Genomic DNA, 22,985 nt, shown 5'->3' with positions numbered 1-22,985 from the left:
CGGTCCTTGGTGTTTATTGCTGTGCCATTATTGTCAGCACTCAAAGCTGGGCGATCTTGAGGCTATCACCACCACAAACCTCCTCATTTCCCACCCTTCTTTCTCCTCCCCTCCTGCTTATTCTCCTCCTCCACCAACCCCGCCCTAACAAACGCATCCCTTGCTGCGCCATTGATCAGCGCAAACCTCCTCGGCCCCAGCTTCTGGCCGCCATACCACCGCGTCACCACAACCATGGTGTCCCACAGGTCCATCAGCTGCATCAGATGCAGCAGCCTGCCGCCGGCCGCCGTCTCGCCGTCGTCGTCACAGTCCTGGAACGAAGTCCCGTTCGGCCCCCGGATCCGCCACGCCGTGATGTTATGCGTGGCCGCCCGCACCCGCTTGTCCGACGCCAGCAGGTGCTGCAGGTACTGCGCCGCTTGTGCCGGAGACGAAACGGGCGCGCAGCGGGCGATGAAGGTTGATTTTAGTTCGATATGGGGCAGGGAGAGCGTCCAGGGTGGTTCGGGGCCGAGTTGGTCTCCTCCAGATCCAGTGTGTGAATCTGATGAGGGAGCATCTGCGTCATACGATGATATTTTCTTCTCGCTGTCTTCCTCTTCCTCATGGTCATCCTCCTTCTCCGCTGTGGTAACTGCGGCTATAAGCTCCTTCACTTGCTCAATGGCGTCGAACAGACAGACTTGTCCAGGCTCGTAAACCTCGCCGACTGCGTCCCGGAAGAGAGCCAGATCCCGAGCGGCGGCGCCGCGCTTAGCGTGCTCGCCGGAGGAGTGGGTGCCGAGAACCACGGGTGGTTCATCGGGGTAGGCTGGGGGGAACTGGAGACGGAGTGTTGATGTGGTGACTTCGTCGGGAAGGGTCAGGATGTAGGTGGATGGTGACTGTGAGTCGTCGGATGGGAGGAGGGTGCCGTCGCCGTAGATGGAGTTGATGGCTTCGAGCTCGTCGGCTAGTTGTTCGGACATTGTGAGTCGTATGATGAATGGTGAGCTTCTCTTGATGATTGTGGTTGAGGATATGTTCTTTATGCTGGCCTGGCTTAACAATGCTTTACTTTTTCATTGGGCTTAGTCATTAAGGACTCATATGGGCTGTCCGACACCGTAGTCGTAAAGAGTTTTGAAGATGTGTTGCAAACGCCATCATGTTCGAGGCCTACCATGAGCAAGAGATATTTACAGAACATGGAATGGCGTGGAGGGGTAGGTACCTGTAAGTGCGGATCCACTTTCTTATCTTCATGTACCTGTTCCTTACAACCCGTGATCAAGGTACATTGGATCTGTACTGCTGAAGCTCGATGTGAACTGTCGACCTGGAGTTGTCAAGAACGTAAAAGACGCATATGCGGCTGGAGATGCACATCAACTGCTCAGGTGAAATTCTACCGGCTCAGACAACTACATGGCACATGATGAAGAAACATCGAAGTGTTATACAAGTCAAGTACCTGAAATACCTGTACACCACTCAATGTCACCCTCAATGACAGGTCCACATCGCCAATCGCGCTCCAGGGGCATCAGTGCCGGTCCCCGTCCGAGATCGACGCCAATTGGTTCCCATTCCTGACTTGTCTCCAGGGGCCGAAAAATCCCCACGTTTCGGGCTCCCGCCTTGGACCTTGCAGGGCTTCGAATGCCGAGTTCGAGTCCAGCGGATCGGTGAACCGTCCAACCTTCTTTTTAACAAACTCCTTTCTTTGGTGATATTCGTGTTTTTAATCTTATTTTACTTTGTTTTGCGAGTGTACAGAGACGACCAACACGACACACGGCTTGACATCTATGCGCCGTACCACTTGACGCGCCAGCCTTCGATAATTCTTTCCCGTCTCGACGATCCCATTCGACCCCCTTTTTCTTCGTCGTAAGACATTTTTGGATACCGCAACACCAACGCGAAGCGCGACGATACATAGTCCTTTGCGATCACATATACACGGTTGCGTCCTAATCATACATACATCGACCCGGCTACCACGCGCCTCTCACCTATAAACACGCCGACGCAATGTGGTGGTGGGTCACGGCCCTCTCGGGCAGCATCACTCCCCTCTTCATCATCCTCTCGCCCATCCTCTCCTATGGTGACCAAGCGCACTCCATGCACAAGGCCAAGTCCAGCGCCGGCTTCTCTTTGGACATTCCCTTGATCATGCTTGTTGCCTCTTTGCTCAGGTTAGTTGCGCCCCAATTCCAAGGCCCGGATTGCGACTCGCGACTCCAGCTAACGCTCGAGATTCAACAGGATATTCTACTATCCCGGAGCCAAGTATGACACCGCCCTGCTCATCCAGTCCCTCATCATGGTCGGAGTTCAAATCGTGCTCCTCAAGGTCGCGCTGGACCACCGCCCTGCTCCGTCCTCCAGGGGAGGTGACTCCGCTGTTCCGTTCGCAAAGGCCCAAGACGAGGAATACCAGCGCCCATACAACTTCTGGCAGTGGAAGTCACCCAAGCCGTACGTGTTCCAATTGGTGATCTCTGTGTTGGAATACATGAAAGCTGACCCAGAAAAAACAGATACTGGCAATTCGTCCTCTACTTCTTCGCCGGCCTCGTCGTCTGCCAGATCCTTTTCTCGCCCTTCGAGTCCCTCTACATGTCCTACTCCTCGCTCATCGGCTACATCGGACTCTCCATCGAAGCGACCCTTCCCATCCCCCAGATCCTCGTCAACCACAAGTCTCGCTCGTGCAAGGGTTTCCGCGTGTCGGTCTTGGCCATGTGGCTGGCCGGTGACGCCATGAAGATGTTCTGGTTCTTCACCTCGGCTGGCGAGATCCCCTGGTCCTTCAAGGGCTGCGGCATCTTCCAGGCCTGCTGCGACTCCTACCTTGGCGTCCAGTATCTGATGTACGGAAGCGGCGAGGGTGTCTCGGGGGCTATTAAGGATCACCCGCTCGACGATTACCCCGTGCCTGGGAGCCATAGCGTGGTTACTGGCCGTGAGGGTGTTGCGGCGAGGCGGACGTCGAACGCGGCTGATAAGAGGATAATATAGAGGGTAGAGGATGATTTTTAGAGTATTATTATTAATGTAGAATGGCTGCGAGAAGGCCCCTTTTAGTTGCTCCTGGTCGGCACTGGCTTGGCAAAGCTGGTTATAGTTGAATATCCTTTGCATTTTCTTTCTTTCCCCGTCCCATATTCATCAGCCTCAAATCTTGCTCGCATTCTCATCCCTTGCACCAGAAGCGGTGGCCTGTCCATGTTCAAACCCGTTCTGTGCAACCAATCATGCGACCAGGATCTTGGATATTTTGTTTGCTTGGATTTGGAGACAGTCTTGTCAGATTGGCCGTGCAGGATTGATTGATTGAGTAATCTGTGTATACGACCGTGCCAGAAGGTTGGGGGGTGTTCGAGATACTTAGAAGGGGTCCTTAGTACTAGAAATTAGATGGTTGGGAAGTTAACCTAGAAATGGCTACTTGTAAATCCACTTAAAAAACTAGATGGAAGTGAGGAGAGCAGGAATCGAACTCACAACCTTTCAGATGACACCAAAGATAAACCAAGCTTAGATCTTTCCAATTAAATATCTTCTATTAATTATTAAATTAACTATACAAAATTAATTAATTGAATAATTTGTATGTACGACCGTGCCAAAAGATTAGAAAGTGTTTGAAATATCTAGAAGAGAGTCCCTAGTGCTAAAAATTAGATAGTGGGGAGGCTAACCTAGAAATAGCTAGCTATAAATCCACCTACAAATCTAACAAGTCTTGGGTCGCGAATTTGTCAGGGGTGGACAGCTCACCCCTGTCTCTCTTTTGGCTGGTGAAGCTTTGGTAGTAGACGACACCTAGCCACGTCCGGATTACTGACTGAAGGAGCTTCAAACTCGCAAATTAAGCTTTGAGAAAGTTGTTTCAAGATGACAAGATACAAGAAGGTTTTCTATTATCTTTGTGTTCCCCGAAAACCCCCCAGAATCCTGACACGCAAGCGTCCGATATCTCCCCATCCAAGTCTCGGGCAAACAAATCTGAACCAACTCCCACCACCGAGTGGAGTGTGCAAAAAGAGCGGGCAGTCCACTCATCTTCCATCTCACGAGCGAGCAGAATTCGCTTGTTGCAGCCCAAAAAAAAAGTTCCCCCCTGATTGAGAAGAAGTGGGGGGCTGACAGAAAGTAAACAAAGCCTCGGGCCAAGCTTTATTGCTCTGGGCAACAACATCACACACACGCCAGACCTCAACCACTCTTTGTTTACATCACCAAAAGGGGGGGCTGCGGGCCAGTACTAGCCTCTCGGTTTCACTGGCAAAAACACTCGGCTTTTACATGCTCTACTTGGGTATCGAGCAACAATTCCTGCTCTGGGTGTTCATTTTACGATAGAGAAACACCTTGAAGACCGACAAACCCCGGATTTCGTGTCTGCTTGCCGAACGGACTGGATGCGCGTCTGGCGTTGAGTGTTAGCTGATTAACAGGTAAGTCATGGTCGATTTTAAATACAAGTTGTTCAATTCAAGAATTTGATTTCCTTCCGTTGCTTTGGTACTTCGTTTCCCTTTTTTTTTTCCAGTTCTTATTTACATGTGCTTCCTCTTGTTAAACATCGAATATGGGCATGCCGACATATGAACCGCATCCGAGATCGAGGTCTGCTCTTTGAGCACCTCTGGAATCAGGACTCTCCTCGCATACCCTCAGTATTCCTCAATCGCTTCCAATGCCCCGATATATCTCTCATGTTGATACAAGCCAAATTGTTGGCACTGTTCATTTGTTCCGAAGTCCATTATGGGGCTTTTTCCTCACCAGTTTCACCTCCCGAGTCTGTTTGATCCTGATCACCAAGGAATCTTCCGTTTTCCTTATCCATCCTACCCTCACAAATGAACTTTGGCTAACCATCGTCATCAGCGGCTACCTATCTGGCCTCAAATTCGAAACTCGGACCAAATTACGCTTCCACAGGGAGGTATGTTTGCTTTCCGAATTCTAGGCCTTCCACTTGCCGTCATCCATCGACCTCGAGGAACATCAGATGATAAAAGTTACCGGGGAAACCACATCCGATGTAAACCATCCCGTTGCCTATGACTCCCAAGTTCAATCTTTCACCGCGTAAACTTCTCGCTGTTTGGATTTTTATCTTTCACCCCACCTTCTCTGTTTTCTTTCTCCTTCTTCCACAAATACACGAGTACCGAGGAAGACCGCAGAGAGGAAAGCAACGAATACTTCAATGGTGGATCGGACGTATATATCTATACTTATTTGGTCTACCACAGCTAAATCATTTCCCGAACAAGACGCTCCAACTCTCTCGGAACCTGAACCAGGTCAGTGAACTTCAGCAGACTGTCAATCCTTTCGCCATTTACCGAGTTCGTACCCCGTCCGTCACTCTTGCGTCGCGATACCAACTGACAATCTCACAATAGAATCAAGATGCCGGCGAACTTTAAGACCTACGAGGCCCAGGCACGCCTTCTGGCCGCTGTTATCGCGGCCCATCCTGAGCTGAGGCTCAACTACAAGGGTAAGAAACATATCATTTCTTTGTTCCTTCCTATCACTTCATCTCTCGACGTGGTCTGCTCCATGGCTCCCCACTCTCTCACGCGTCCAGCGCATCAAATATGAGCGTGTCAGAAAATCATCACCAGTCTCAGCTCTTCCAGTGGTCGAGTCCCAACTCAGGATGCTGATGAGATTCCAGCAATCGCGCAGCACTATGGAAAGACGGCGACCATGAGTGCTATTGAGCATCGCTTCCGCCCTGTCCGTAAGCAGGCGGATGGCTTGCGCCTTGCTGTTACCAGGGGCGATGATCCGGAGGAGGTTGACATCCACGAACCCCGCGGTATGAAGCACCTTGGTAACATCAACACCAGTCACTTCGTCATCATTCTTAAATATTTGGCCGTCTCAACTTTACTTGCAGCTCACATCATTCTCGTGGCCTTCCTGAACATGGCTAACACTGTCTTTCGCTCTAGAACTTGCCAAATACTTCGGCGAATCCACTGCGGACGGCCTGCAGTTCCAGTTTCGAGGCGTCAAACAGGCTGCCGAAGCCATGAGAAACGCAGCGGATAACGGCAACGACCCTGTTGAAGCTTTCAACAACGCCGGCTCAGGAGCCGCCAAAACCCCCTCAGGCCGCAAGCGCGGGCGTCAACCCGGCGGCACTCCGGCCTCAGGCAGGAGCCGCGGCGGTGGAACCCCCGCCACGGGTAGAAGCACCAATACCACAGCGAAGCCGAGAAGATCCACGGCCAAAAAGGCCAGCTACGTAGAGCCGAAAACGACTACGGATAAGGACGAGTCGGCTGCCTCCGTTGATTACGACGCTTTGGACGATGACTCGCCGACCGGCCACTTGGCCAAGAAGACACGCACCACTCCGATCAAGACTGCTTTGCCTCCCAGACGCATGTCTGGTTCTGCCGCGCCGATCGCCCAGCCACTCTTCAAGACCGAGCCCCTCGATTATCTCGATGAGACCTTTGAGGTCAGCGATAGACTGCCTTCGCCGTCGCCCATGCCGCTGACCACTTCTGCAGCATCTGCTACTATCTCTGCTACCGGCAGCAATGCTGGTAATGGAGATTACTTTGGTTCTTCCAACACCATGGCCCGCAACGACCGCGCCGCATCCGAGTACCACACTCCCGCGCCCGAGTTCCCTCCCACTGCTCAAAGCCAGAGCCAGTCCCAGTCTCAGTCCATCTCCTACAGCAACGGCGCCGGCATGTCCTTCGACGGCGGAGTGTCTACCAGCTTTGCTTCTTCAACCACTAACATCTTTGGCGGCGGCGGCAACACCTCGGTCAGTAACAACTACAACACCTCACACGGCTTCCACAGCAACAGCAACGGCGGTGGATACTCCCAGCAGCAGTCCCAGCAAACTGCAGGCTACATCAACATCGTTAGTGACGACGAAGATGATCACTCGCAGTCGCAGGGTGCTCTTGGCGCCGCCGTTCAGCGTACAATGGTGCCATCTAACGGACACGGAGGACAGGGTCATGGACATCGAAACTTCAGCCAGCCTTCTTTTACCATGACTAATGCCGGCATGGGCGGCATGGGCGGCATGGGTAACATGGGAATGGGCATGAACCTGCCGAGCACCATGAACGGGAACGGCGGTGACATGGGGTCCTTCTACGTGGATGAGGATCAATATGAGATCTAAAGCATCCACGGCAGTTAACAGCAACCATCAGACCCCACTGACACCGACAACAACCACGTTTGCGATTATCTGAGCAATATTTTTTTTCTTCTTTCGGGTTTGTTCCTTCTTTTCTTTCGGCATTCAGCATTCGGGCTCATGGTCGGCCGGGTTACTAGGGAACGTGGGAACAAAAATCTTGCTTCTTTGCTTTCACACTCCCACAACACAAAACACAAAAACACAAAAACAAAAAAAAGAACGGAAATTCAAAGATACGGAACAGTATGGAATGGGGTCACGGTCTTGCTATATCAGGAAACCTGGCTACCTTGAGGGACCTACGCAGCCAGTCCTGGTACTACATCAGGTCACCAGCAAGAAGAATCCCGCTACTCGGGCATGATACTTTCGGGACAAGAATACTTGCCATTTACCTACCTTATGGTATGCGATCGGGTTCGAAGCGTCTCGGGGTGTACATACAGTACAATTCTCGCGGGCATCCTGGAGATCGTTGAGGTTGGAAGATTAGAGCACCTTTAACCATCCAGCGAGGCGAGGGATACCCAGTCAGTCAGTCAGCCAGTCAGCCAGCCACTCAGCCATTCTTGCTTTTCAGCAGTAGCAGATCTCAGGTCCATCCTCAATTTCTTCTTCCGCTGCTTGTTTCTCGAGCATCAACCATCGAATTCTTTTCAGCCGCATTTCATCAAGCTCGACTGGATCTGTTCCGGGTTAGATAGGGCTTGGGAAGGGCGTTGAGGAGTTTGAGCGAGCTGGTCTGGTCGAGAGTTTTTTTGGAGGGCAAGGAGGAGGTCTGGCGATATCGCATTCGCATTCGGCGTGAGGTGGTGGTTGAAGGGACTTGACTGGAATGGAATGCAACTTAGTCATCAAACATGGGTGGGTGGTCGTTGGTTGAATGGCGAACGGCGAAATGGCGCATGGCGAATGGCGCATGGTGCATGGTGCATTTCAATGGGAGGGAGATCTTTCTTTCTTTGCGGTTATCTATTCAAGAAGATTCAGTGTTTGTAGAGATTCATGTATGTAGAGTAAAGAGATTCGCAAGTTAAGGGTTCGGCTTCTTAAAACCCGTTTTGCTCTGCGCAACTGAATTTGATAGTATGGAATCATGGTCCACTTGGTGTTTCTCTAATCAATGGAACTTACAAGTTCAACGTTACAGATCACAAGATGGAAAGGGAAGAGCATTAGGACAATCCAAAGGTTCCCAGATAACCACAAAGCAGTTGATAATTCTTCCACGCCTTTTCGTATCTTCACCCAATACAAGTGACACCTATAACTCTACCTATACAAAGACGAAAAGTAACAAACCCTCCCCTCAGTTTCACTTCATTGTACAACACATGTAACCCGTAACTTTTTTATGCTTGGTTCCGTCCAACCCAACCCGCCTCAGATGCATCTAATTTAAACCTGTCACTGTGAAACACCCTTCAATACTGTTGTGCTACTTCTTCCCCTCAGACCTTAGATGACGCAATCCCTTCCTTCCGTCATCAGTCAAATCTACTGAAACAACAACTCCCAAAGGCCGTCCCTCTCAACATAATCATGATGAATCACATTAACCAGCCAAAGATCCTCCTTCAAGTCCTCCAACAACTTCTGGGTGTCGGATCCCTTTTCGTAGATCTTGGCCCACTCACTCCAGATGCCAAACGCCTCCTCGCTCCAAGCACGGAAACTGACCTCCTCAATGATGGTCGGCGTCAGGATCTCCTTGCCGGGGAACACGCCCCAGGTGACGGCGTTGGTGCTAGGCTCGTGCGGCCTGCGGTCGGCCTCCGAAGTAGTGCCGTCCGCATCGGCGGCCATTCTCGCGCGGAAGTTGACCGTGTCGGTGCTGACAAAGTCGCCTGCGGCGTTGGTGGCATAGAAGCACACGACATCCTTCATGTCCGGCTGCTTCAGCTTCGCCTCGAGCGCCCGCCAGTCGGCCGAGGGGATGAAGAACTCGACAAAGGCTTTTTGGAACACGAAGCCGTTGTGGGGACCCCAACCGAAGGTGCCGTCGCTGGAGCGCAGGCCGTTCACGGCCGGCTGGGAGGCGAGCGACCACCAGCCCTTGGAGTTGAGCTTGATCAGGTTGTCCCGGATGGCTTCCGTCTCAGCGTTGAAGCCCTCTTCGCTCCAGGGAATGGCGGAAAGCTCACCCTTCAGATGACGGATGAGGATGTTGTTGATATCCTCTGTGGTCTTGGGGGAGCCCCACAGCTGGAGCGCCTGGGGCACGGTGACGTGCAGGCTGACGCCGTAGCCGTCGATTTGACCGTAGGCCGGAGACCTGGCGTCACCCCATCTACCGTTGGGGAAGTCATCCCACGTCGCTTCACGGCCCAAGACACCCTCGCCTTCGGAGATCGCCAGTGTGTTGGCTCTGGTGTTGACGGGTTCTGCCAGGAGACCGGCCTGTGAAGGCGAAGCCTCGTAATCAGGGTGCGAGGGTCTCGGGTTGGCCACAATAACCCGATCCCGCGGGTCGGAGCCAATTGAGCCTTTTCTAGTGGACAGCCCCTGAATCGAACGAGTTGGGACCGAAGACCCATTGATCATAAGTTGAGGGAAGTCCGGCAGGATGGCAGACTCGTCCTCTTCGGGCGTTCCAGGAGGAATGAGGTTCGTGCCTTCAGCGATAAATGCGACAGCCTTCTCCAGGTTCAGGGTATAGAAGTGGAAGCCTCGCGGGGTATGTGTCCTGCTCTTGATCTCCTTGATGCGCTCGATGATCTCGCTGACAATTGCAACACCTTCCATCTTGACCTTCTCATCGTCTCCCTTGACAGCGTCGAGGCGGGCCATAAGAGCCGGTGGGATCTTGGCGTGACTGAGTTTTGTCGTTCTCTTGATCATTTGGTAGCTCTGGATGGGCATAAGGCCGGGGATGATAAGGACGTCCTTGAAGGCGCCACTGGGGTGGCCTCGCAGAGTATTCTCGAAATGCTCGTAAGCGTCGATGTCGAAGAAGAGTTGTGTCATGATAAAATCGGCACCGGCCTGGACTTTTTCGACAAGATAAGGGAGATCATGCTCCAAGCTCTGCTCACGGGGGTGACTCTGATCTGCGTGGCCCTCGGGATAGGCGGCAACACCAATGCAGAAGTAGTCGCCGTGGTTCTTCTTGATATAGCGGACAAGGTCGGCGGCCCAGGAAAACTCCTCGTCATCGGTAGGTTCAGGGTCATTCTCATCGTGGTATTCGGCGGCCCTAGGGGGGTCGCCTCTGAGAGCAAGAATGTTGCGGATTCCGAGGACCTTTGCGTCCTCGAGAGTCTTGTCTAGCAAGCGGCGGCTCATGTTTGTGCATGTAAGATGGAGACATGTTGTGAGGCCGAGCTCGCGCTGGCAGATTTCGGCAAGCTCGAGAGACTTCTGGGCGGTTGAGCCTCCGGCGCCCCAGGTGACATTGACGAAAAGCGGCCTAAGTCCTCTGGCCATACGTTCGAGACGGTCGCGCAGGTTGGCAAAGCCCATTGCGGTCTTGGGAGGGAAGAACTCGAGCGAGAAGTAGTTGCTGTCGGGCGGTAAGGCCGCGACCTTGTCCGTGATCTTCTCCATTGTGGACGGTATCGTGCGTATTTCGGTTCTGTATGGCGATATTCTGTGTATATATGTCGTTAAAATGACCGTTGAGTATTGAACCTCAGCAGTGGTGTGTTGTTGTTGGTGGTTGTGGTGTTGAAGAGTGGTGACTCTTTGTCTGTAGGTAGAAACGGTGACTACCCCTGCTGCAAGGAGACAACCCTCCAGTGATTGTTGGGATGGCGGGGTCTTTCTTACTCCGCAGTCGGAGGTACACCTAGGCAAGTACTGTCTGACACTTTGATGATGTACCTCGTCTTCCAATTGCAAAGGCTAGAAAGTCTGTATTGAGCGTGAATCTTGGGATAAGGCACAAACTAAGGGCGACAAAGTCTACACAGATGAGAAACAAATTGCCATGTCCCGGTCAGGTGGTCACTAAGAAAAAAAAAGCCGAAAAGGATCAAAGGGGTCTGCCGTCACTTCTCCAAATGGTACCTTGTCTGGTCGGGAAAGCCTTTACCCCACTCCAGGGAAGGTTGTAGCGTGGGGTAGCTTGTCGAATCCCTTGGCCTCTTTGGCTCCCTGACGTAAGGAGGCCCTTCGAGGCAGCCAATGGTCGCGGTGACAGCGCGTTCCGTCGCCAGTGTGGAGAACGGCAGTTCTGTTTGCGCCGCCGAGATGCTGCTGAGGCTTGAAGGCAGCCCCAGACATTGATATTGAAAGCAAAAGATATCAAAGCATACCAGCAGCAATGCATTGCCATTCAAGGTAAGCGATTATATGGGAATGTATCAATGTTCCACTCATGATGAGGAAGTTGGTAGGACCAAAGAGTGACAGTTCTTGCAAGGTAAGTGAACTTGGGCTGAAAATAAGGCCAAGAAATCCAAACTGGCGGCAAACCTCAAAAAGTTGTGATATATCGTTACAATCATTGGCTCTAAATCCATTCGTGTTTCCCATCTCGACAATGAAGAGTTCCCGGTAACAGAAGCACTTACTGAACGCACCTACCTCTACCATATCGGTTACTTTCTTAGTACCCGACGCTGAGGATACATTGTCTGCCACCCTCCTCCCTCCTTTGTGACCAAGACCTCTTATGTTTCATCCGAGTCAGTTTGCAGTCAGCACTTAGACTTTCGAACGCCGGTCATCTCAAGTCTGGGCTCTCGAAAACCGCGATCGTGTTCCTGTAGGAATCTAGTAGAGAAGCAGCCGAGTTAGCCTCGAGCAACACAAAGCCACGTCAATTGAGAATCGGATTTGGTGTATCGCAGATTTCAGAATATGAATGCCATATCGACTCCTCATATTCAACCCATGACGTTGGACCCTCGCCCGTATCGCAAAATGTAACACGGACAGGTTCCGTCATTGTTGAATCGGTTTACCGGATGATGTTCGTATCATCATGAACGCGCATTGGGCCGCAGAAAACGAGAAGGCACACTGGGACTTACCATTCGTGGATCCGAGGTTCATGGCCATGTGTCTATCAACAATGGATGGAGAGCCCGATGTACAATGAATGCGATGCACATTACAGGGTACGGCCTCGATCCATGGTTTCATCCTGACGGCAACAAGCAGGAGGGGATACGCAGCACAACTACCAGCAGCGAGCCAGATACAAGAACATTGTGGTATAGGAATAGGAGATGTCCGGATCTTGTTTCAGGTCATCATCGCATCATGGACGCCGCGCAAATGGGGCTCTCGTGATGATGGTTTTAAACAAGGGCAATTTAGAGGAGTTCTTCTTGACTTCACAATCCGTATCGTCGGTCGCGCGGAAGCGATCAGGTGCAGCCCAACGGTGTTTTATGGATTTGTGGTCGTGATTGTGAAGAAGAAGAAGAGGAGGAAAGGAGAATGAAATTTGTCGCGCCATTTTGAGTTGAAATCTTGCACGTTCCACCGGCGGGTCTGCTCTTACTGCCGCCGCTCACCGCCCATAACGTTGCTGGTGCTGCCCTGCAAGCATGCACCGCTGGAAGTGACCAGTCACGTTGCATGGAATCCCGACAGCATCTGGCAGGGTGGGGCTTTCTGAGCTTCCAGCGACGATGTTCTCAGGGAACGGGCAGGCAGGGGGGCAGGGAGAGAGGGACGGCTGGACGGCTCACCGGATACACAGGAAGGAAAATGACAGCGACGAACACTGCACCGAGAGTGAGAGTTAAGCACCTCGACAATCCCTTTAGCGGTGAAATTGAACCATTTTGTACTAAGGCCTCTGGAAGGACAGCCAATTGGCTATTTAAATCCACATTAACATTTGTACCTATACAGATATCTTGATTTTACCTGCTTTTGCAGCACTTTTGACATTGCACTAGATGTGGAGCATACAGAATAGAATGTAGGAAAGAAGTGAACTAATAAATTTTGAATTAAGTAACACTATTCCTAAATCTAACTAGCGTAAATAAACTATCTAATAACAGTCTCACTTATAAATACTAATATTGCAAGTAATATAGCGTAGGAAAGTCATAGTTTACTTTTTATCTAACACGCTAGGTGTTATGGCGCTGGCAGACTACTACACTACTAGGTTATATTTCAAAAGGATACAAATAACTAAAGCTGGCAGTTTAGTCGCTCGAGTAGTCTTATATAGTTTGTTCCGGAAGAAGCACCTGAGTGCATTCTATGACAATAACCTTTTTATTATAACACTATTGCTAATCGAAAAAAATATTCGCCGAACGTACAAACATAATAGTTAATACTGTAAAATATTAACTAATTAGAAATATGGACTGTTACTTTATTCTTACTAGTATACTTTATTATTTTCTTATTGCTAGTGAAATTTTATAGTGGGGTACGTATTTTAATATAGATTTTTTAAATATATTTATTAAATTTGCAGATTTTATCCTATAAATCAAAATTCTTTTAAAAGAGATCCTATATATAGAACCGCTGCAATAATATTTCAAATTGAAAGAAAAGTATTTAATCATAAATAAAGTAATTCGAGCGCTCTTCTTTCTTCTACTAATATAATAGGAAGTTTAATTTAATATAAAGACTAATACATCGTAATGTAATAAGCAAAGCATATAATTCTTTTATATACGTTAGTAACTATTTGGTACTAGAGGAGTAAAAGTCGTCATTGCTTAGTAACGAAATTTTTTAAATGTTGGTCCAAATAATTTACTACTTTACCTTACAGCGGGAAAAACATTTGAAAAATGCTGATAAAAGAGAAATAAGAACGCTGTTAAAGTATATTTCTGTTATGAATATACTATTATTGCTACGAATAAGTTCGAAGAGAAAATTGTACAAATTAAATGTATTAATATAAAAATACTGTAGTTTGAATGGTATAAGCCTTATAGTTTTAATTGGTATATTATTAGGAAAATTAATTATTGAATATTGGATCGGACGATTTTATTTGCTTAGGCGGCGCTAATTTACTATAAGAAGTTTATTACTAGAGATAAGGTTACTTGGTAGTCTAGAAAAACTATCGTCGCGGATTTTGTCGTCGCAATCATCTTTAAAATTAATTATTAAATTATGACAAGCTAAGGTACATATACCCAGACGGCCAAACTTACAAAAGATAGGACGATGTTCTGCTTGCAAAGCAGAACTTGGAATACATACTATATAGCCAATGTCAACCTGTATCACTATCTACTTTTAAAGTGAAGTTATCTTTTAATAATCTTCAAGATAAGGCCCCGGCTCCGGCCCCATTTCTGAGGATAACAATGTCGCAGAGGATTTATCGCAATGTGATGGCTTATATAGCACTACCTAAAAATTCAACTTCCTGCTAAGTTGGACATTTTCCAATGAGCCAATACGTGGCATTTCAGTACTCTTCGATTTGCATCCATAGCCCTCAATTGCTATTGCATTCTTAGGAGCTGCGCTTGATTAAGTGCCAACAAGAGTATCTCAAAATCGCCCTAGAAATTGCCATGGTCGGGAATCGAACCCACCGTTTAAGCAGAACATACTATAACAGGCTAGGGTACATATGCTCAGACAGCCAAATCTACAAAAGATAGGATAATGTTCTGCTTGCAAGGTAGAACTCGGAATGCACACTATATGGCCAATGTTAACGTATGACAAAAATTACACTTATTAGCGTTAGTATTTAGCTTTAATTAATCTGAATAGAGATATATCTTTCTATTACATAACTAATTAGCGAGATAAAAAGGGTCGCTAATACAATAATTATTTATAGAAAGCTTATTACAATTCAAATTATTAAATAAATTTATTGCTATAATACCAATAAAAGCTTAGCAAGGCTTGATAATATTTTTATTTAATATCTTAAAAAGCATTCAAAGTAGATACAATCTAGTAAATCTATTCTCATCCTTAATAAATAATATAAAATCACTGATTTTATTAGCAAAAAGTACACATTTAACATCGTTGATTGATTGTATGGACAAGCCTGTTAGCGAGCTTGGCAACCCCTCTCGAAGTCGCCTCGAAGTCACGAAGTATAGCAGGTAGAAGAAGGCTTGGCAAAAAGTGGTTCAATTTCACTGCTAAAGGGATGAGAGACCCGTGATAGTGGATGGTGGACCCGCCACTGCGCGGACCACTTCGCCCTCGGTCGCTGCCACTGGCCACTGACGGGCTGGGTTTTTGGTGGTCTCTCGGTCGCAGATGGGCGCCCACTGTTCGCCTCGGGGCCTTTGCGGTCCATAGGTCAAGATTTGTTCTTCCTTTTTCACGATTTCCGAATTCCATCCACTCCATCGATCTGATCCAACGTCCCAAGCAAAACCTCCAAAACCCGTCATCCCGCCTCGCCCTCCAACCAATCCTATTCAACCACCATCTATCACGCATCCCAAAGCCCAAATTCCCGTCCGTGTCGGATCGACCTCAAGCCTCCGTCTGCAATCCAGGAACGCCTGTACCTGCACTCGCCTGCCCCCCCCCCCCCCCCCCCCCCCCCCCCCTCGATACCTACCCTCTTATTAGACCTCACCACCAGATACTACTGAGACAGGGACGAGACGGATTGACCACAGCAGTAATCGTCGTCACTGCAAAATATTGCCCGCCACCTTCGAGGTCCAAAGGTTTCACCCTATCACGAATTCCCGTCTACCACCTCTACGGCCCCAGGGCTGTTGCCAGATCCTTCAGTTACCTGACATCATTTGCACTACCGCTGCTACTATTACCACCAACTCCGTCATCCTTTCTCGTCGCCGCTGCCGCCCCTGTGCCCGCTCCCGCGACGACTCGAACACCCACTATACGCCGGCTTTCCGCATAATTACAGGCTAGCTTTTCTTGCAGTACGGCATCTGAAGAATTGCTTGCGCCGCCGCTCACTGTGTTGCATTAGTCTTCCGGTGACGAGTATTCCTACATACCCTTTTCCTTTCCTTTCTCTCGTTCGTCGAGTTTTTGGTTCCCGACTTCTCCATGGATACCAACCTATGGAGTCGCCGTACCAAGTGAGTGTTGAGTTTTTGCCTTTTACCCCAGCATACTTCTTCCCCTCTACCTTACCTTCCACCCTCCCCCGTTCCCCCACCCACGAGGTCGATCACACATGGCCATAAACGGTAATCAACTCAACACATCCCGAACCGCTGACTGACATGCCTTTGTTCACTCTCATAGCTCGAGCAAGCTCTCATTGACAACACCTGGGTCCGGCGGCCAGGTCGATAATTCGTCTTCACGCACATTCTCCAAGCGATTCGGCGGTGATAGCTCGTCGCACGGAAAGACCAACCCTTTCAACTCTATAACTACCCCGGGCGGACTGGTGTCGCCCACGGCCGGCGCTTCGAGCGCTTTCGGCCTTGGATCTGGCGCATTCGCCTCGTTCGGTTCGGCCAAGACCCCCAAGTCTAGCGGCAACCCGTTCGAGACTGCCCTTATCGGTCATGCCGCAAAGACACCCTCTGCTGAGAAATCTAGCAAGGAGGGCGGCTTGAGCAGCAAGACCGTTGGAAAGACTGCCTCCAGCGCCTCTCTTGCCGATGCCAACAAGAGGGCTCAGGGCGCAGTCTCCAACTCCCCGAGTTCGGGCCTAAATCACCAGCTACGCAACAGCTGGGTTTTCTGGTACCGGCCCCCCATCTCGAAGGCTAACGGCTTCATCGAGTATGAGAAGACTCTGCACCCTATCGCCACCTGCGAGACGGCTGAGCAGTTCTTCGCTGTCTATCAGCACCTCAAGCGCCCCTCGGGTCTGCCGCTGGTATCCGACTATCACCTGTTCAAGAAAGGAATTCGGCCAATATGGGAGGACGAAGAGAACAAGAACGGAGGAAAGTGGATTGTGCGCCTGCGCAAGGGTGTGGCCGATCGCTACTGGGAGGACATTCTGCTAGCTCTGATCGGTGATCAGTTTGGCGACGCCAACGACGATGTCTGCGGCATTGTCCTCAGCGTTCGGAACGGCGAGGACATTCTCAGCATCTGGGCTCGGGCTAATGGCCAGCGGGTCCTGAAGATTCGGTAAGTTTTCACTCATTGGTTCCGGATAGTCACTCTGGTGATCTTCGACTAACTTTAGCTACACAGTGAAACCATGCGCCGGACCCTTTCGTTCCCCTCCGAGACCAAGGTCGAGTGGAAGAGCCACGACTCGAGCATCCAGCAGCGCACGGCCATTGAGGAGTCGCGTCGCGAAAAGGCGAACAACCGCGACGGCGACAAGCGGACCACCATTAGGCAACAGCAACAGACTGATAGCCGCCCGCAACCTCTGAACACCTAGCCCTGTTCGATCGCGACGTCTATCCGTCAATTTTCCACCGGGCGGCGATCCACTCTATCTAGTGACGCTGACGACAACAACGTTACAAGGCGTGCTAAGTGCGCGTAATAAGGTCAGGCGCCTCGTCGGTCCTACCTCGAAGCAAAACATATGTACAGTATCCAAACGGAAAAGCAGCAGCAAGCATGGCTTATTCAGTTTTGGGAAACTCTTTTCCCTTGATGCGGAAAGGAGGTGGTTATTGGATTGGAAACGGCAGTTTCCCCCTTCCTTTTACTGCGCGTTTTTACTTGAACTTGATTTACTCGCACGGCGTATCATTTTGATGGGACGATAGCGGGTTCGAAACGGGGTTAAAGGTCGGATGGTTGAATGGACGGCTGGATGAAATGGGATGGGACGGTGGACTAAGCCAAGCGAAATATTACGACCAATATATGCTTGTTCGTGGCAAGGTTGATGGATCTTGAGCATATGTAACTGTAGTGATGTATGAGGCATATCAGACATATGGGTAAGCGGTTGATTTCCCGGCCAGGCTTCACGGCAAAAGAAAACGCAGTTCAGAATGCGTATATATGTTTTTCCATCCCACCGGGTATGACTACACTTTTTCATCCAAGAGCCATTGCTCATTACCAAGTGTCTTGTACGGATATCCTCCGCCTACCTATGCACCTGTGATCCGATCATCACGCCTTCCCCTTCCCCTTACCCATGGGAGGTTCCCTTCTCCTCTCCCAAATCTGCAAATAACTCTCACTCAAATACAACAACTCGCTCCGCACCTTATCAACAAACAAATCCTGCGCCACCACCCACTCATCCGTCGCCTTATCCCGCAATTGCACCTTCCACGTCTTCCTCTCTTCCCCGACACTATCCGCCACATCCTCCTTATTCCTAACCGCCTCATGCACCACGTTCGCTACCAGATCATACCAAATGGGCTCCCCGTGTTGATGCTGCGAATTCGGATCCGGTTCCACATAGGGCGAAACGTCCAAGTTGCGCGCATCGAAAGTCACGATGGTCGGATTCCTTTCCGAGACAAACTTGTTCTTGCTGAACCGCTTGATGTGGAACACCAAGAATGGGGGTAGAGGGTGTTGAAGTCGGTACCGCTTTCGCTGGGCATTGAGTTCTTGGGCCGTTACGCCGTTGTATTTGGCTAGGATCGTGGTCAGGGGCACTTGCGGGATGATGTTGCGTTCTTGCTCGTCTTGGAATAAAGGTGCGGGCGGTAGGTCTAAAGTCAGAAGAAGGAAGCGGGAAACGGAAGATTGCACGTCCGTGGCTTCTTCGAATCGTAAACGATCGTGCACCTGGTCGGCGCGCGCGGTGATGGCTTGCGATTCGACTTTGAGTTTTCCTTGGAAGATGTGCTGGATGACGGAGGAGTGGGGTTTGGTCTTGGAGCCGCCCAGCCCGAGGTGCAGGTGGTTGAGGAACCAGGAGAGGAACTCGACGGGGTCGGATTGTTGGGTTAGGGTGAATTTCTTGTTGGACCGCAGGGAGATTTCCTGGAGGAGTTCGTGGGGGGAGACGTGCGATTTGAAGGCGCGCGGGTTCCAGATCTTGCGGAAGAGGATGGATGTGCGCTTGACGAGCTCGGGCGCGTTGGAGAAGTCTTCCAGCAGGAAAAAGTTGCGCAGGGGCGAGACGTGCGAGAGGGCTTGCACGATCACGTTCAGGTAGTCGTTCTCCTTGATGTTGTTCATGCCCACAAACCCGGGCACGTATTCCTTCCCCAGGAGCGTGCGCGACAGGTGCGGCTTGCGGTCTAGGTCCATCACCTCCTGGCGCGTGTAGCGCGGGTCCGAGACGTACTTGATGTCGTCGAGCGATTTGGATTTCACTTCGTAGCCCTCCGGTAGCACGTAGACCTTTTGCGTGCTCATGTTGATGTACACGTGGTGGCCCTCGTCGAGCGCGTGGAAGTAGGCGTGCGATTTTGGGCCGCGACCCTGGAAGTACTTGCCGCATACGAGGCACGCGTACACGTTGATGTTGGACAGGCTGATGGAACATAGCTTCTCAAAGTCGAAGTCAAGAACGTTGCGGTCGATGGTGTCGAGGTAGAGATCGTCGTAGCCTTCTGTTGGCGCGGCTTGTCGGATTGGCGCCTTCTCCTCGACCTCCTCGTCCTCGTCCGCCCTCAGGTCGTCATCCTCCTCGTCGTTTACTTCAGCGTTGTTGTTGTTGTCGCCATTGGTCTGTTCCGCCTTCTCCTCGTTTGATCCTTCGCGTGTTTCGTCGCCATTTTCGACTGCGCTTGCTGGTGTAAGGCTCTTGCTGTAATCATCGATTCTAGACTTCTTCGAAGCTGGCGAGAGGCCTTCCACGGCGTCGAAGGCCTCTTTCGCAGGGCGTTTGAGGTTCGACATTATGGACGGTTGATGATCGTTAACTTGCGGGACACTATGAATCTTAGCCGGTGGGGATTTCGTCTTGTTGTTATGCCGTGTAAGAACAAGATGAATGGGCCGAATAGTGCTGTTTGATGTTCAGAGTGGTGTGAAAGCTAAAATTCCGGGGAAGTTTCGATGTCAAGTTGATCAATGGCACGACACCGTCAACTCGAAGCGAAGCCCATCCCGGCACTAGCGAATGAATGTGACGCTGAAACCGCCCCACAAGAGCTCCAGTTGCCTGCCGGGTGGAGCTCGTACTCCGGCAACAAGCCGGCACAACCCCACTTTTCCCGACTTCAACCCGTCATACACCCATCCTGCCGAAGTCTCACTTACAAGAACATCCTCTGGTTATTCTTGCATCATATTTCATCGCGCGCAACACTTTCCTGGCTGTGGCGGTTTCAAGATGCCCACTCAGAGAGGCTCTGATATGGATTCAGGAACGGGTTGTGTAATATTCTTTTGTGTATGCCAGAAGGGTTGACGTCTATCAATGATTTCCTTGCGGAAGCTTTGTCTCATCCTAGGTATCGAAGTCCCCCTTCTAAACCTCTCCTTCCTATTCCAGCCAAGCCAGCAAACTTTACATCACAAGGCAGTCCTAAGGAGTTGTGTGCTCGTCTACTTCCGCCCGAGCATTCCTGGTGATGCCCTCACTAGGGAAAGTTGCTGCCGTCGCAGGCTCCGCAACATCATCGTGCTTCATTCCAGGCTCCATCTCTCTTTCCATTTCCTCCTCATCGCGTTCGGCTTCTTCTGCCTCTTGGGCCGTGGTCTCACCCGACTGCAGTCCAGCCTCACTAGGACCAGATTCTGCGCCCATACCGATGATGTTGATCCACCTCCAGGCCTCGATTGACCCAGCCGTTTTCTCTCCCTTCTTTTCATCTTGGGCGTCTCCCTCCTTTTCTGCGGTAGATCTCTTCTCAAGAATCGCTTTATCCTCGTGTATGCCGTCATTGACGCCCTTCTCCTTGTTGAGCTCAATGTTCTCTTCCGTTCCGCCTTCCACAAGATCACCATACCAGGTCCTCGCAACGCTGACTCCGTTCTCTCTCAGGAACTGCAGAACAGCGCGCATATTCAACCGAAGAATCCGCTCAGGCTGCTCTCCCTTAAAGATTTTCTTTACGGCCCACGGGAACAGGACACCAAAGTCGCTCTGATTTAGATGGGCGCTGTTCTGGACGTAGAAAAGGCTAGGCTCGCTTAGCTTTGTCGCTGATCCCTTCTTTTTCTTGGTACCTGGTCTCTCGAACGCAGCCTGAGAAACGGTCTTTGCTGAAGGGTCCGGGGAGACGATACGTGCTGTGCTGTGCATGTTCTCCTTCCATTTGTAAAATGCCTCGGACTCGATGGCCAAGATACCGTTACCGCCGACAGGAGAGGCAGCGGTAGGAGAATAGGCGGGGAGCGGCAAGTTGAAGAGAGGGGCGGATGCGGCCGAGAGGATAGGGAAGCACCACATATCGAGCAGGAACGTCGGTGTGTTTTCGGTGACCTGACGGCGGATGGCCGAGTCCTCCACTGGTCTGAAGAGAGGGTTATCCCACTTGGCGATGTTTGGGTGGTCGACATAGTATGTGCTCTTGACCACCTGAACCACGGTAGCGGCGCCGAAAGAGTGGCCGCCAAAGATCATCTTACCAGGCTCATGTACATCAAGTCGTCCAGTAAACTGGTACAGAGCTGACAGCGGAGTGAGACTCGGTGTACAGAGGTTGGCCTTGATGATGTCGTTATCGCCAAGGTCAATCCGGTGGATCGCTTCCATGAGAAGTCCTATTTCCCATGCGCGGATCCGGATCTGAGTCTCACGCCTGGCCCAGACTTCGGGGGTATGGACATGCTCAATGCGAAGACAGCGTACAATGTGCGACAACTTGGGGTCTTTGGGATCGCGGATTACGGATATGGCCGCGCTGGCGTCTCGATGCTCGGGGCAAAACACAACCATGCCATGAGACGCTAGAGATCCGGCAACATGACTGTATGCGTTTCGGCTACCGCCAAGTCCATGAGAGAAGAGAACCGTCGGCCATCGAGCTTGCGGATTGCCAGCCGACTGAGGAGGTAGGAGAGTAGCGTTTGCGTGAACCGGGATCTTGATGTAATGGAGATGCCTGGGCAAAAATCTGAAAGCAGAGTTAGCCCAGTTTTCACGATCAGTGACAAGGGTGGTGTGATACTGACGATAGAACAGATGCGACTCTGGAACTCAACCCAAGAAACTGGCTATAAGCCCAAACAGCAAGACGCTGAGGAGGCGGGAGCCAGGTAATGCCCTCATTATTTGTGTCGGGGGTGGCGGGATAGTATACTCTGAACTGAATGGTGTGGATGTGATCAGCTTCGTTTGGCGTTGCGCTCACTGAGCCAATCTCCGATATTGGGATTTCGATGTCAATAGCGCCCACTTTGTAGGGCCCTGTATACTCTGGAAACGCCGGAACAATGCTCGGCAGATATGAAGATAGTCCCATAGTTGCTGTGGAGTGGCTATCGGGCCTGTCTTGTGGTGTTTGTTAAGTTGATAAGCCTGGGGTGTGACCTGAGTCGAGGCAAGTAACGAGCCAACAAACTTTGGCTATCAGTTCGTCACAGAGACCGTTCTTGAGTATTTGGTAAAAATTCTTGACGTTTTGAGGACGTAGTCAGAACTGCCGTTTCTGGATATTGGCGGCGATTTCGGTATCAGATAGACAAAGCCGACTGTGGTCCAGGAGTGGTAATGATAAAGAGATGTAGGGTGGATCAGGAAATATTGGTGTTTAGATCCTTAGGAGAAGCGGAGATTGAGGAGGAACCTCGTAAATTTTTTGGGTATTGACAAAAAAACAAATCCAGAATTTGAGATCTGGAGACGAGCCTCGGTTCAAGTTTTGGCAAGGATAACTTTTATAGATGGAGTCTCGGTCGTCGTTCCCATTTCTGGATGCCTAGATTCATCTGTCATCCAGACATTTTGGGAAAGCGGGTACGTACACTTCATCGTCAGGTCTTGGCATCCGCGTACTGCTGACCAAGGCGACGCCGCGACTTTTCACCTGAAGACTGCAAAACGGGCATGTTGTTTGGTAACGTCATGAGGCTTCACTTTTGTGGGTAG

General features: G+C 50.5%; 7 protein-coding genes across 7 annotated transcripts; 3 read left to right on the top strand and 4 right to left on the bottom strand.

The window, feature by feature from the left end:
* Nucleotides 1-83: 83 nt before the first annotated feature.
* Nucleotides 84-971, bottom strand: SMAC4_06585 (uncharacterized protein; the record flags this gene model as incomplete). Its single annotated transcript, XM_003346070.1, has 1 exon — nt 84-971. The coding sequence occupies one exon, from the start codon at nt 969-971 to the stop codon at nt 84-86; it is 888 nt and encodes a 295-aa protein (XP_003346118.1).
* A 640-nt stretch (nt 972-1,611) lies between these two features.
* Nucleotides 1,612-3,533, top strand: SMAC4_06584 (uncharacterized protein). Its single transcript, XM_003346069.2, has 3 exons — nt 1,612-2,186; nt 2,257-2,469; nt 2,532-3,533. Exons 1-3 carry the CDS (start codon nt 2,020-2,022, stop codon nt 3,010-3,012), a joined length of 861 nt encoding a protein of 286 aa, XP_003346117.1. The 5' UTR covers nt 1,612-2,019; the 3' UTR covers nt 3,013-3,533.
* Nucleotides 3,534-5,327: 1,794 nt separating this feature from the next.
* Nucleotides 5,328-7,177, top strand: SMAC4_06583 (uncharacterized protein; the record flags this gene model as incomplete). The annotated part of the gene is made up of 4 exons (XM_003346068.2): nt 5,328-5,512; nt 5,640-5,851; nt 5,973-6,209; nt 6,260-7,177. Exon 4 carries the CDS (start codon nt 6,410-6,412, stop codon nt 7,175-7,177), a length of 768 nt encoding a protein of 255 aa, XP_003346116.2. The 5' UTR covers nt 5,328-5,512; nt 5,640-5,851; nt 5,973-6,209; nt 6,260-6,409.
* Nucleotides 7,178-8,374: 1,197 nt separating this feature from the next.
* SMAC4_06582 (uncharacterized protein) lies at nt 8,375-11,422 on the bottom strand (the record flags this gene model as incomplete). The annotated part of the gene is made up of 2 exons (XM_024655843.2): nt 8,375-10,828; nt 11,237-11,422. 2 exons carry the CDS (start codon nt 11,420-11,422, stop codon nt 8,696-8,698), a joined length of 2,319 nt encoding a protein of 772 aa, XP_024511667.1. The 3' UTR covers nt 8,375-8,695.
* A 4,622-nt stretch (nt 11,423-16,044) lies between these two features.
* Nucleotides 16,045-17,961, top strand: SMAC4_07065 (uncharacterized protein). The gene is made up of 3 exons (XM_003349664.2): nt 16,045-16,182; nt 16,352-17,197; nt 17,264-17,961. The coding sequence occupies exons 1-3, from the start codon at nt 16,151-16,153 to the stop codon at nt 17,457-17,459; spliced, it is 1,074 nt and encodes a 357-aa protein (XP_003349712.1). The 5' UTR covers nt 16,045-16,150; the 3' UTR covers nt 17,460-17,961.
* Nucleotides 17,962-18,151: 190 nt separating this feature from the next.
* Nucleotides 18,152-19,846, bottom strand: SMAC4_07064 (uncharacterized protein; the record flags this gene model as incomplete). Its single annotated transcript, XM_003349663.2, has 1 exon — nt 18,152-19,846. The coding sequence occupies one exon, from the start codon at nt 19,844-19,846 to the stop codon at nt 18,152-18,154; it is 1,695 nt and encodes a 564-aa protein (XP_003349711.2).
* Nucleotides 19,847-20,344: 498 nt separating this feature from the next.
* On the bottom strand, nt 20,345-22,715 carry SMAC4_07063 (uncharacterized protein). The gene is made up of 2 exons (XM_066090561.1): nt 22,070-22,715; nt 20,345-22,011 (listed from the first exon to the last, which is right to left on the bottom strand). The coding sequence occupies exons 1-2, from the start codon at nt 22,357-22,359 to the stop codon at nt 20,478-20,480; spliced, it is 1,824 nt and encodes a 607-aa protein (XP_065946060.1). The 5' UTR covers nt 22,360-22,715; the 3' UTR covers nt 20,345-20,477.
* Nucleotides 22,716-22,985: the final 270 nt, after the last annotated feature.

The sequence above is a fragment of the Sordaria macrospora genome, chromosome 2, assembly GCF_033870435.1.
Source record: "Sordaria macrospora chromosome 2, complete sequence".
In the NCBI taxonomy this organism is placed as follows: Eukaryota; Fungi; Ascomycota; class Sordariomycetes; order Sordariales; family Sordariaceae; genus Sordaria; species Sordaria macrospora.
The sequence above is the reverse complement of the archived record's forward strand: the minus strand, read 5'-3'. Positions and strand labels throughout refer to the sequence as shown.